General features: G+C 37.4%; 1 protein-coding gene and 1 pseudogene across 1 annotated transcript in view; one reads left to right on the top strand and one right to left on the bottom strand.

Moving 5' to 3' along the window:
• Window positions 1-13,598, bottom strand: part of Strn3 (striatin 3) — an 81,945-nt gene that overhangs the window by 42,386 nt on the left and 25,961 nt on the right. The window contains 4 exon segments of the mRNA XM_040743121.1: window positions 877-1,050; window positions 5,705-5,786; window positions 11,594-11,667; window positions 12,030-12,133. Coding sequence (XP_040599055.1) covers window positions 877-1,050; window positions 5,705-5,786; window positions 11,594-11,667; window positions 12,030-12,133 — 434 coding nt within the window.
• LOC121139646 lies at window positions 9,557-9,691 on the top strand (annotated as a pseudogene).

Genomic DNA, 13,598 nt, shown 5'->3' with positions numbered 1-13,598 from the left:
AAATTCTGAAACATATATTCCATAAGATACACCAATTTGTGGAGAGCAGAGGAAACCCTAAGTGGATGTGTGCTGTTGACAAGAGCTGGCCAGGCTTGGTGTGGTGGTGCATGCCTTTGATCCCAATGCTTGGGGGGCAGAGGCAGGAAGATCTAAGTTATAGGCCAGTCAGGGCTACCTAGAGAATAATAAAGACATGGACAATAGCCCCATGGGGTGGCAAACCCTTTCTAGGATGAGGCTCAGAGGGATGGCAAAGTCTTCCTCTGATTCAACTGTGAATGTTGACACTGTGTGTAGAAATATACACAGTAGCTTTCTACTCCTTACTCCAGATACTTATGGCCTGAAGACTACTCCCCTGCAGAGACTGCTCCTACCAAGAATAACTATATGCGCCTCCTTGATTTGTCTGCATGCCATAAACCTCGATTCCTTGTTCAGTTATATACAATAAACATACTATGCTTCCTGGGTGTTACACTTCTCCAGAGAGCCCAGGCAACCACCCCAGCTTTTCTGTGTGTAGTATCCAATGTCTGTAAATTCTTGATTCCCACAATCACCCCTACTGAGGGTTCTAGGACCAAGGAGACACCAACACATTTCATAGATTTCTTATGTAGAAAAAAGGTATCTTTAATCTGTAAAATATTTCAAAACTACTCATGTAATAGATAACAGCAATAATCTTTACTAAAATTAGTTTGAGTATATACAAAAAGGTGCCTTCATACAATCATTTCATGTCTAACAGTAAGAACAACTGCAGAAAACTCTAGCTAAAAGTAAGATTCACAATGAAAAGTCTCTGCCATACAACTGTCTTTGATGTTCATAAGCTAAACAATGTTAACCTACAAAGACAAGTCATACCTTTTGATTTCTTGTCCTTTTTGTTTAGGAGATTCACCACCATTCAGGATCTGTTCTAAATTCTTTGCTTCTACGGATCCATTTGGTTCTGAATTAGACAGTCCAAGCAATGACCTTACCCGTTGAGATCGTACATCTAGTATTGTATCTGTGTATCCTACTTCCTGAAGATACCTATCAAAAGAAAATCAAATATTAAAATTCAACATACTAGGGGCTAAAAATGGCCCACTGTAATGCTCTTCTAGAGGACCTGGGTTCAACTCCCACCACCCACGCGGCAGCTAACATCTGTTTGTAACTCCAAGATCTGGCACCCTCACACAGACATATATGCAGGCAAAATACCAATGCACATAAAATAAAAATAAATTATTTTAAAAACAACACATTATTAATACCTGCCACCTTTAAACCATATTACTTTCTTTTTGAAAACTTCATACAAACTTTTGTCTCAATAGCTCCACTACAGACTAGTTCCAGTACTAAGAGAATTATGTCAACTGTAAGTCAAAATTAAAATATAGGGGCTGGAGATAATGGTCAGATAGTGGCTCACAACCACCAATTAACTCCAGTTCCAGGGTATCAACACCCTGTTCTGATTTACGTGGGAACACAGCACATATGTGGTACATATGTATATCCAGACAAAACACTCATACACAAAAAATAATCTTTAAAAAAATGAAATAAGGTGGGGTGTGGTGGCACAGACCTTTAATCCCAGAACTCGGGATGCAGAGGCAGATGGATCTTGAGTTGAGGCCAGCCTGGTCTACAGTGGAATTCCAGGATAGCCAGAGCTAGAAACTCTGTCTTGAAAAAGCAGAGAAGAGAAGAGAAGAGAAGAGAAGAGAAGAGAAGACAAGACAAGACAAGACAAGACAAGACAAGACAAGACAAGACAAGACAAGACAAGACAAGACAAGACAAGACAAGACAAGACAAAAGAAGAGAAGACAAGACAAGACAAGACAAGAGAAGACAAGAGAAGACAAGACAAGACAAGACAAGACAAGACAAGACAAGACAAGAGAAGAGTGTGGGTACCTCTGATTAAGAGCCCTTTATCTCAATACTTAAAACAGCCTCAGAGCTTTAAAAATATATACACCCACACACGTATGAAGGTATACCTCCATCAAGACACATACTTACCTTTTAAATAGATATGTGAATTTATACACACACATACATGGTTTTTTAAATATCTAATATGAGAGAGTAAGTAGATCTGAAACTTAGAACAGTACCATACTAAGTTCTTGGTCAGGGATTTGTCAAGAACTAATCTCCCTTTAGATCTCAGATTCCAGAATATTCCTCTGGTTCTGTGGTTTGCAAAGTGCACTTATCTAAGCCAAGTAATTAACCTAGAATCCAATATGACATTGGAAAGAAGGGGATAGATGGTGATACAAAGACAATAAGCTGTTCACCTGGAAATATTTAAGAGTTAATGAAGGATGACAAAGAAGTCTTTGAGGCTAGAGGGATGGCTTGTTGCTAAGAGTTTGCCTGGGTTCAGTTCCCTACACCTGGTTCAGATGCCTGACAATCCACTTAGATTTTCAATTCCAGGGAATATGATACCCTCTTCAGGCCTAAGCAGGCACTGTATACACATGGTATACATACAAACAATCAGGTAGACATATGTATACATTTTTTCAAAATTTATCTTTAAACAGTCCTAGTAAAAAACTGAAATAATTTTAGATGAAAGCTAAAAAAAAGATGATTAGAATAGCAAGCAAGCAAACAAACAAAAACAGAGAATAAATGGGAAAAATAAACAATATTACCTTTTTGATGTACAAATAAATGCAATTACACAAAAAAATTAGGGAAGGTATAGTGACTCACTCCTGTAATACCAGCAAAAGGCCAAGCAAGGAACAAGAATAAAGACTACAAAGGTAAAAAGAGAAGGACCAGAGGTGCAAGGCAAGCATTGGTTATCACACACCAATATTGCTTCAAAACGGTTTGACTATAAAAATAGAGAAAGAAGTAGAGAAAATGTGAATCCAGGTGATGAGATTAACATTTTTTTGAGAGAAATAATGATTTCCCTACAGCCATCCCTATGTTTTATTCTCAACAATGCAATCTACATGTGATGGAAACAATTCCTGTCCCTACCTGAGTCTCTAACTTTAGTCTAAATTAACTTCCAAGGTTTACACAACCTGGATAAAAAAGGAGGTAGGAGAAGCAGTCACAAGGGGAAAACAAGTAGTTTTTCTTCAGAAGAAGACAATAAAACTAATTCCCAGAAGTAGACACCAGACAGATTAAGACTGTATCCTGGGATTTTCTCTGCAAGGTCCTCAAAGCTGCCTGACTTGACATGTATTATTGAAGGTTTCCTTCATCTCTGCAGGTTATTCTAGTGCCTTTCCCCACCAAAACTCTGTAGTTCAGGTTTTAGTCATGTACAAGAATCTGGAAATGGGTAACAAATAAGAATCTTAAACATACTATAGAGCTGGGCGTTGGTGGCACACGCTTTTAATCCCAGCACTCAGGCGGCAGAGGAAGGAGGATCTCTGTGAGTTCGAGGCCAGCCTGGTCTACAGAGCGAGGTCCAGGACAGCCTCCAAAACAATAGAGAAACCCTGTCTCGAAAAACAAAAAACAAAACAAAACAATACTATAAAAAGAAAAGTAAAATGTGAAAGAATTCTAACCTCACTGTCGTTTTGAGTCGAGTGACTGACTACGCTGAGATGTGGTAGAGTCTGGAGCCCCACTGAGGGCAGTAGGGATAGGGGATGGGGTACAGAGGTTCTCTGTATGACACAAGTTAGTAGTTAACATCATCCACTTAACTCTGCTGGTTTTCTCCATGAGTTAACTAGAATTGGAGATCAGAAGGCAAGACTGAACTAAGGCTGTGGTTTTATCCACACTCTGGTGAGACTGACCAGTGGGCAGCAAGTAATCAAATGATACTAGAAAAGATGATGCATCATGGGGTTTAAGGCAGGGCCAAGGGCCGTGCGGTGGTGGCGCACGCCTTTAATCCCAGCACTCGGGAGGCTGAGGCAGGCGGATCTCCCTCCAAAACAATACAGAGAAACCCTGTCTCATAAAAAACCAAAAAAAAAAAAAAAGGTAGAGCTAAGGACACAAAGCAGCCACAAGTAGAGGAGATAAAGAGGCAAAAGGCAGGTGAAGAAAAACAGGTTAATTTAAGTTATGTTAAAAAGCCTAGCCAGAAACGAGCCTTAGCTAGGCCAAACATTCAAAACTAATAATAAGTCTCTGTGTCCTGATTTGGGAGCTAGTTGGTGATCCAAAGGAAAAAGCCTGATACAATAAAATGGCAAGTAATACAAACACTGGAGTAAAGAAAATAATACATGTGGGTAGTGATGGGGCACGTCTTTAGTCCCAGGACTCGGAGGCATAGGCAGGCGGACCTCTGAGTTTGAGGCAGGCATGATGTACAGAGTGAGTTCCAGAACCTCCAGGGCTATAAAGAGAAACCCTAATTCAAAAAAACCAAACAAAAAACATAATTATAGTTATGTTTGGATGGAAGTACAGTAGTTATGAGTCATATCAAGATAAAGGATCCATCTATACCCCAGGGCTATCAGCAGGATACAAATAGCAGAATATCCAACTATAAAGAAAAAGAAACACTAGATAAAAAGAAAATAAATAGGATTTGTCATAGTTATCTCTGATGCATCAATGACAAGCACCAAACAGGTTCCTGAAATCTTTCACTATGGTCTAGAGACATCTCAGTGGTTAAAGGCACCTGCTGCTCTTGCAGGTCCTGGAATGAGTTCCCAGCATCACAAGGTGAGGCACCGTACCCTCTTCTGGCTTCTAATGGCACCAGGCAAACAGACAGTGAATTATCTCTCTCACACTCACACTCACACTCACTCACTCACTCACTCACTCACACACACACACACACACACACACACACACACACACACACACACACACTCTCACACTCACACACGGGGGGGGGAATATCAAAAATAGTCATGCTTTTAAAGTAAAATAAGTATTTTAAAAAGAGAATTTTGACTAAAAAGAAAAACTGGCAAGTCATCTCTGGGGAGTTTTAAATGGTCTGTTGACACTTCTCTGTAGTGCCTTAGATGAATGATGCCATACTCATTTTTTATGTAGTATGGGTACTTTTCCTACATGAATCAAAGTGCGCAGGCACACAGTTACTAGATGAACTGGAGTTATAGACAGTTGACAATGAGCCACCATGTGGTGTTGAAAATTAAACATGGGATCCTCTGCAAGAGCAGCCAGTACTTTTAAATGCTGAGCACCATCTCTGCAGTTCAACTCGATAGATACTACTTCAGTTCAGGCTTTAAACCAATTTTTCAGATTTTCTACCCCACGAGAGAGAATAGAGAATGGGGGGGGGGTAATTCCTGAAGCTAGCAGGAAATAAGCTTTAATAATGACTGAGTAAGTAAAGTTACCTACAGCCAAGCCAAGCAGAAGAAAGGAGAGAACCAACTGCTTTTGAAAGTTGTCTTCTGACCTCCATAAGCAGCTGCTATGATATCTTTGTTGTTGTTTTTTGGTTTTTGTGGTTTTTTTGAAACAGAGTTTCTCTGCCTACCCCTGGCTGTCCTGAAACTCAACTTTTTAGATCAGGCCTGCCTCTGCCTTGCCAGGGCTAGATTAAAGATGTGTCCCACCAGCCTTACAAACTGATTTTTTAAAAGCAGCAATATGAAAAACATACATTAAAATGAATCAAGTTTTTACTTACAAATTGACTTGCTAAGCACTTTCATAACTTTAAGTTGAAGTCATTACTCACTGTCTCAACAGCTGTCTGCCTTGCTTCCACGTTAGCTGGCTATTATGGGGTGCTGTAGGAGCCTCCGAGTCTTTGGTATCCTCTGGAAATTAAGGAGGGAAAGTTTTACATACATCATTTCAACTTATTATTATAGTGTTCAGTTTTTTCAGAAATAAATTTATAATGAAAATATTTTATTTAAGACAGGAAAAAAGTTAAAGATTTACTATAGGTCATTTCTTTAATGGTTGTTCAGTAACTCAGTACTCTATCAGCTTTAAAAATCAAAAGACTTCAAATGTGCTTTAGCAGGATTAAAAAAATGAACAACTAAAATAGAACTCTGCTGTGTCAAATGCCTTTAAAATTAAAAAGGTAAATTATATATACTATTCAAAATGAACAATTGGATAATGGGATATATGTATGTGATATATATGTGTCTGTGTGTGTCTATTTGTAGACATAGACACACTTCATTTTGAATTTATATCATTAGACATTAATGTCTTCATCACAGATTTTTTAGAAAAAAATTAAACCAACAGTCCAATGGGACTAGAACCAGGCTGCTGAACAGTATCTAACACAGATTACTGTGATGCACACACAGATGGTGAGTAGAGCCCTTTCTTAGTTCCTAGGGATAGTCTGCAGCTATCCAGGCAGGCAGTCACCCATCCTTGGAATATGCCAGGCATCCATCCGCAGCTACCTCTTGAGGCTCAGCTTCTAGGATGCCCAGCAGATTCTCAGTGTCTCCAGCTGAATCCTAAGCAGATCCAGGATAAGTATAAACACTATTTAAGGTGAGTGACAAATCCGTAAGTAGCTCATCCTACTTGTAATCAGGTTTTCTCTTTAAAGAGCCTAAATGAGGAACTCAGAATCTACGTCCCAGAGATAGACTTTCGGCAGACATTCAAAAGTGAATACTTGTCTCCTCACTCCACTGAGCCCTTGTAATTTACAGTTTAGTAATAAATATCTTTTATACACATAAAAACAGAAAATGAGTTTATTACTTCTTTGAACACTTTTTGTTTACTTACTGACATACAGCCTTATCCTTAATATATATGCCAGGCTGGCATCAAACTGATCCTCCTATTTAGGCCCCCTAAACTCTGGGATTAAAGGCATATGTCACAATACTCAACTCAGAAAACCATATATACAATGGTTAAAGAGCCATTATTTTATCTAATAAAATGTTTACATTTACAAAAGAGGAAAAAAGATTTAAGTGTAGTGCTATATTTAACACGTACAAAACCTAAACATATACAAACCCTAAATCCAATCCCTAGTACTTAATTAAGCATGCTTAGTAAACACTATAATTTCAGTTAAGCTTTAAGAAACTATCCCCATTGTAAAACTATTGTTACCACACAGATTCTCATTATACAAATAAATGTACTATGAAGACAAGTGCTTGGAACATACCCCCTCTCCCACCCAATATTGAGATTATTAAGACAAATTCTCAATTATAGTATCTTTTGTAGCCACTACTTCGCAAAACATAAACATAACTCATCATTATGTTCTTACTCTTCCTTCAACCACAAGTCTCCAGTTTCTAGAAGTAACTACCTAATTCTGATAGTCTCTCGACTTTCTTTTTTTTATTTATACATTAAACAATAACAACTGGAGACAAAACATTTCTAAAAATATGACTACTCAGCTCAAATTCCAATCATCAAAAGTTAATAAGTAAACTGGAGTTTCTCATTCCAGTTTTTTTGGGCTGCTTTGTTTTGTTTTGTTTTGTTTTGTTTTTGAGACAGGGTTCCACTGTGTAGCCCTGGCTGACCTCGAACTCACAGAGATCCACCCGCCTCTGTCTCCCAAGTGCTGGAATTAAAGGCATGTGTCACCACTACCTCCTTCATCCCATATTTTCTACTTGAAAATATATACATAACTAATAGGAGCCAATGTGTAAACTTTATTATACTCCAGAAAACATATTACTATCACTTTAAAATAATTATATCAAGTTGAGTATATATTATGGCCACAGAACATAGCATAAAATGCAAAAGCTTAGGTTTGATCTCTATCATTACCACTGGGGAAAAAAATGCATAGTATTTTACACAATGCATTTACCTATTTAACCAGCCCCTTCATTTTGGAATGAGTTTTCATTATTATTTCATTTGGAATGAATCATAACCTTTGAAGTACATCATAAGCACACAACTTAATGGGTTTTTGAGCAAACAATCAGTACCTAGCTCAACAAACACCAGCATCCCAACAAACTCTGTCCCTCTAACCACTTACTAGTTACTATTAAGACAGTATTAACACTATCTCAATCTTTAAAACTGTAAAGGGCAGAAATGATTTCTATCAATTTTCAATTTAATAATCTTGACACCAATGCTGCTAAGTTTAGCTGTAGTTAAGTCAGTTTTATTGCTAAACAACATTTGCCTGCTAATGTATCATATCCATTTTAATGCTGATGGACATGCTAGTTGATTCTAGACTACCACGTAATGACACTAAGGACATTCTTATATAAGCCATGGTGACCACATTCTACATTGTAAACGGTGGATTATCAAGTTACTAGGTTGGTGTGCTAAGTTCTCTTTATTGAGACAAAAGCACCTCTAGGGTTAGCTTTACTTACCACCCGACCATCAGCATAGACAGATTTTGCTCATTCCACACCTTCATCAACATTTGACACTCCTTTTTTTGTCATTCTTGTAAAGGCCAATCTAAATTCATGGCAGTTTTGCCTACAATTCTTGAATTATAAAGCAGAGTGTCATTTCTTATCTTCTAACCATTAAGATGCCCTCTCTATTGATTAGGTACATCCACTTTTCTTTTTCTTTTGCTCCTTTTTGTTTGTTTTTGAGATAAGATCTCTCTGTAGTCCTTGCTATCCTGGAACTCCAATTATGTAGACCAGGCTGACCTTGAACCCAGAAATCTGCTGGTCTCTGCCTCCTGATGCTAGGATTAAAGGCATGTGTCACCATACATGGCTCTTTTACCCATTTTTTCTATTGAGATGTTTATTTTCTAAACACAGAAGAAATAAATCATTTACATATTTGAATAAAATATGTGAAATAATGAGGTATAAACATTTGCATATCTTCAACTTCTATCAATAGTTTATATTATTTCCTTTTTTACATTGATTTGAAGGAGTTTAAAAAGCCAATGCTGTTTCATTTAATATTTATCTACAAATATACTTTGATAATTTTATCCTTAGTATGGTATGTATTTGCTTATTTCATTTTTTTCACTCAACATTATGAAGTTTTCTATATCAGTAAAATCATTTTACTTAGGTTTTATTGTGCTTCATGTAAGTACAATTTTTTGTTGTTGTTGTTCTTGTTTTCGAGACCGGGTTTCTTTGTATTGTTTTGGAGCCTGTCCTGGAACTCACTCAGTAGATCAGGCTTGGTCTCGAACTCACAGAGATCCACCTGCCTCTGCCTCCCGAGTGCTGGGATTAAAGGCCTGCCACCACCGCCGGCTAAGTACAATTATTTTACTTATGTATATTATAGACAAACAGGTACTTGATTGAACACAATTTTACTTAAGGGCAGGAGGAATTTATATACCAATGATCTTCTTAATACAAGTGGTTACAATAAAATAAATTAAGAATTGCATAGGCTCTACTCCAGAACAACCAAAAACAAGCAAAAGACTAAGTTTTTTTTCTGAAAAAAGCTATACTATGAAAAGAAATATTTGAATCCATTGTTTTTCTGTATAATTTGAGCCTTATGTATTACTTACTGACTGCAGTTTTATGGGTAGTAAATCTATCCACCTTGCACTTTTCTAAAATTTATTCTTTTACAAGAAAAGGTTATCGCTTCTCCACCTTTTGGCTAAGATCAAGTATAGTATCTGTTCTTATCCGTTTACAGGAAAAGGATTTGCTGAGACAGGGACATAGTAGCTAAGAATGACCTTGAGCTCCTAATCCTTTGACCTCTAACCTATAAGGAGGGGATCATAAGCAAACACTACCATTCCCAGTTCTTATTCACTTCTCTATGAATAGAGAATACAACAGAGTTTTCTAGAATCAGAATGAGCCACACAAGAACATGAATGCCATCTTAATCTCAATTTATAGCAAGTGAAAGATAAAAAGTTCTGTTGCTAAAAGTCAAACCAGGGATGACCCAAAAATGATCAATTCAGGTGTTATTTATGGTCTGCTTCTGTCAAGTCTGTAGTACTTATTATTAAGCCAAAATCCAATTGGAATGTTTGAACATATACCACTAATACCTACAAACATCTGTGTAACTTTTATTTTCCTATTATACACATTGACAAAAATGCCTGTATGCTTGTCCATGTCAGTAATTCTAGCACTCTGAAGACAGATACAGAATGATCAGATGTTCCAGGTCACCACTAAGAACTATGGAGTTGAAAGAAAGCCAGGAATATACAAACCCTAAATAGGGAGAAAAAAATTGGGGTAAGCAAGTTCCAGGAAAAAAATGAAAATGTGCCAATAATTCCCAGTCTGCTTACGTCAAAATATTCCTCCCTCCTTTAGATTCTAAACATTTAGATGAACTCCTAAAACTAAACTTAGCTCCTTCCTATATTCAGTCCGCTCCATGCTACATATTTATCAACTACTAGTCTCATATTTACTACTTAATAAAGAAGAAAACTAACTGGAGACAATTTTTCTATTCTAAGTTTTATCTGGCTGACTATAAATTTAAACTATGGTCAAATTTCCCCAGATAAGAGAACTTTTGAAGTATTAAAAATTTAGCTTGAGCCGATGCTTGCTTTCAAATCAAACAACCTGAGCCAGATTCACCCAAAGCCAACATGAAAGAAGATAGAATTCATTCCTCAATTGGTCCTCTGACCTCCCCACACACAAAATAAATACATAAATGTAAAAAATGCAGAGAGGCTGCAATGAACTCAGAAATCCGCCTGCCTCTGCCTCCAGAACACTAGGATTCACGGCATGTACCACCACGCCTAGCCAAATATAAACAAATAAATATATATATATATATATGTATGTATATGCATATATACATATGTATGTATGTGTATATACATTAACTAAGAGGACCAAAACTGTTTACAGACAGAAAAAGAGTTACTTCAGAATGTTTTGATTTTAATTACTAGCAAAAAATGTGGCCACAATTTTATATAGGCTTCAGCTTATATAAATAACCTCAGGATTGAAAGGCAGATGAAACACAATTTTATTTGTTTAGTATTTTCCACCAGGGGTTGGAGAGGCTCACAGGATCTTGTCAAGGATCCAAATTCAATTTCCAGTACACTCACAACTGAGTTAACCTCAACTCCAGGGAATTTGATACCTTCTTCTGTACTCCATGAACACCAGCACTTGTGTGCACATACATGTATACTCATGTATACACATGTCAGTAATTTAAAAATACATCCTTGAAAATTCTTCAAATTTCACAATTTAAATTACTCATTCACGCCGGGCGTTGGTGGCGCACGCCTTTAATCCCAGCACTCAGGAGGCAGAGGCAGGCGGATCTTTGTGAGTTCGAGGCCAGCCTGGTCTACAGAGCGAGTTCCGGGACAGCCTCCAAAGCCACAGAGAAACCCTGTCTTGAAAAACAAAACAAAACAAAAAAAAAAAAAAATTTACTCATTCACCTAATGCCATATTGAAATTAAAATCAGAGCTGGGCGGTGGTGGCACACACCTTTAATCCCACTCTAGGGAAGCAGAGGCAGGCGGATCTCTGTGAGTTCCAGTCCAGCCTGGTCTATAGATCAGGTTCTAGGACAGCCTCCAAAGCTACAGAGAAACCCTGTCTTGAAAAAAAACAAAACAAGGAGCATGTCTATTACATAAAAAACAACATTTACCTGATTCAAAGGTCGGCATTTTCAAATCACCTTGGTTCAGTTCTGTGCCATATTTTAATTTGTGAAACTTTGCCCTGAAAATTAAACCATTGGTAAAAGAATAATTATTTTTTTTACAACTGAGTACTAATGTGTTACTCTAATAACAAAATAATGTGTCCTTTTTAAAGTTTTCTTGCTAAAAACACTGAAAATGTACTACTAAAGAAGAAAAATTATCCAAGTAACAAATATACATATGAAAAGATAAACTTCTGATCCTTGAAGATAGAAAAAAATCCAATATATAGCAAAATATATTACTTCTACTTTTCATTTTTTCTTTTCCCATACACAAATTAAGCAAAATGTAGAAAAGCTTTCAATAAAGCATGCAGTGATGTAAATGAAAATAACAGTTCTATTCTAGTCACATTAAGAAATGAAATACACATACCTTTCTTGTTTTAGTGCATACTCTAACATTTTTATTCTTCTCACTAAATCCTTCTTCAAATTCTCTTGACCTTTCCTTTCACCTTGTAAAAATGCAATCCGTGCCTAAAAACATTAAGATACATTGATTTCATTTTTCCTTAACCAACCAGTCAACGAAACAGGAAAACTAAATACAACTCCAACATTTTTATGGATGACTTCAAGACTTAAAATTTATAGAAAGGATCAACTAGACTTTCCATTAGATAACATAATCCTCTGTGAAATTAAAGATACCATAAATGGGCCATTTCCTTATAATTCCTTAGAACCTCTAATAATAGTAATGTTTAATCTTTATACAACCTTGGAAGAAATTTATGGGTGATAATTAGCATAGTTAAAAAAATGTAGTCAGGCAGCGGTGGCTCACCCCTTCAATCCTAGCACTCGGGATGCAGTCTCTCAGGTGATAATAATGGTTTTAAAGGTATGAAGGGGTCATGAAGTACAAACTGAGGCTTGGCACTACGAGAGGTCAAAGTCCCTGAAAAGAGGTCAGGAGAGGATATGGTTGAAGGTGCAGCAGACATCCCCACAGTTTGGAGACACCAGCACCATGGGATGATCACCAAAGACAGTGGTGGGGTGGAGCTGGTCCAAGCCAAGCCTCAAATGCAAGCTGTGCGTACTGTACAGGACAAAGCCAAGAAGCAGAGCTACCCAACCCCTTAGTAACCCAGAAAATCATAGTCCCCAGTGTCTGACTCAGGCTTAGTACATTGTTGGACTTTGGTTTTGCTTTAACTTCACTGTAACTATGCCCTGGTTCCTTCCTCTTAGAGTAAGAAAGTATATAATTTTTGATTTTACAGGAACATAGAGTTGACAGACTTTGGGTTTTAAAGACATAAAGACATAACAATCTATAGAAATTAAAACCCATACCCAAATAAAAGAAAAAACAAAACCTAAAAAAATGGAAGATGGCCGGGCGGTGGTGGCGCACGCCTTTAATCCCAGCACTCGGGAGGCAGAGGCAGGCGGATCTCTGTGAGTTCGAGGCCATCCTGGTCTATAAAGTGAGTTCCAGGAGAGCCTCCAAAACAATACAGAGAAACCCTGTCTCAAAAAACCAAAATAAAAAAAAAAGGAAGATGAGCTGAAGATGGTTCAGTGGTTAAGAGCAGTGACAGCTCTTCCAGAGGACCCAGGTTCAATTCCCAGCACACACATGGCATTTCACAAATGTCTGTTATGCCAGTCAATTCCAAGGGACCCAACACCCATGGCAAAACACCAATTCACATAAAATAAAAAGATAGAAGACATTAATCAATACAGAGACAGAAAAATGTTCCAATGAAACCAAATAAAAAGCCTACAAACCAGTAACAAAGACCATATACTTTACAAAAGATGGTAGCACAAAATACTAGGGGTGGAAAAGGTCGCTTTAAAAGTGCTTAACAGGGGAGCTTCAATTGAAAGACTCAGCCTCAATGAATCAAGTGGGGAGCCACTGGGAATAATTTCCAACTTCCACACCAAGGGCATGCACAAGGTTTAGGCACCCATTCACACAGTA

The sequence above is a fragment of the Mesocricetus auratus genome, unplaced genomic scaffold (genome assembly GCF_017639785.1).
Source record: "Mesocricetus auratus isolate SY011 unplaced genomic scaffold, BCM_Maur_2.0 Super-Scaffold_15014, whole genome shotgun sequence".
NCBI lineage: Eukaryota > Metazoa > Chordata > Mammalia > Rodentia > Cricetidae > Mesocricetus > Mesocricetus auratus.
This window is presented reverse-complemented; position numbering and strand designations above follow the sequence as displayed.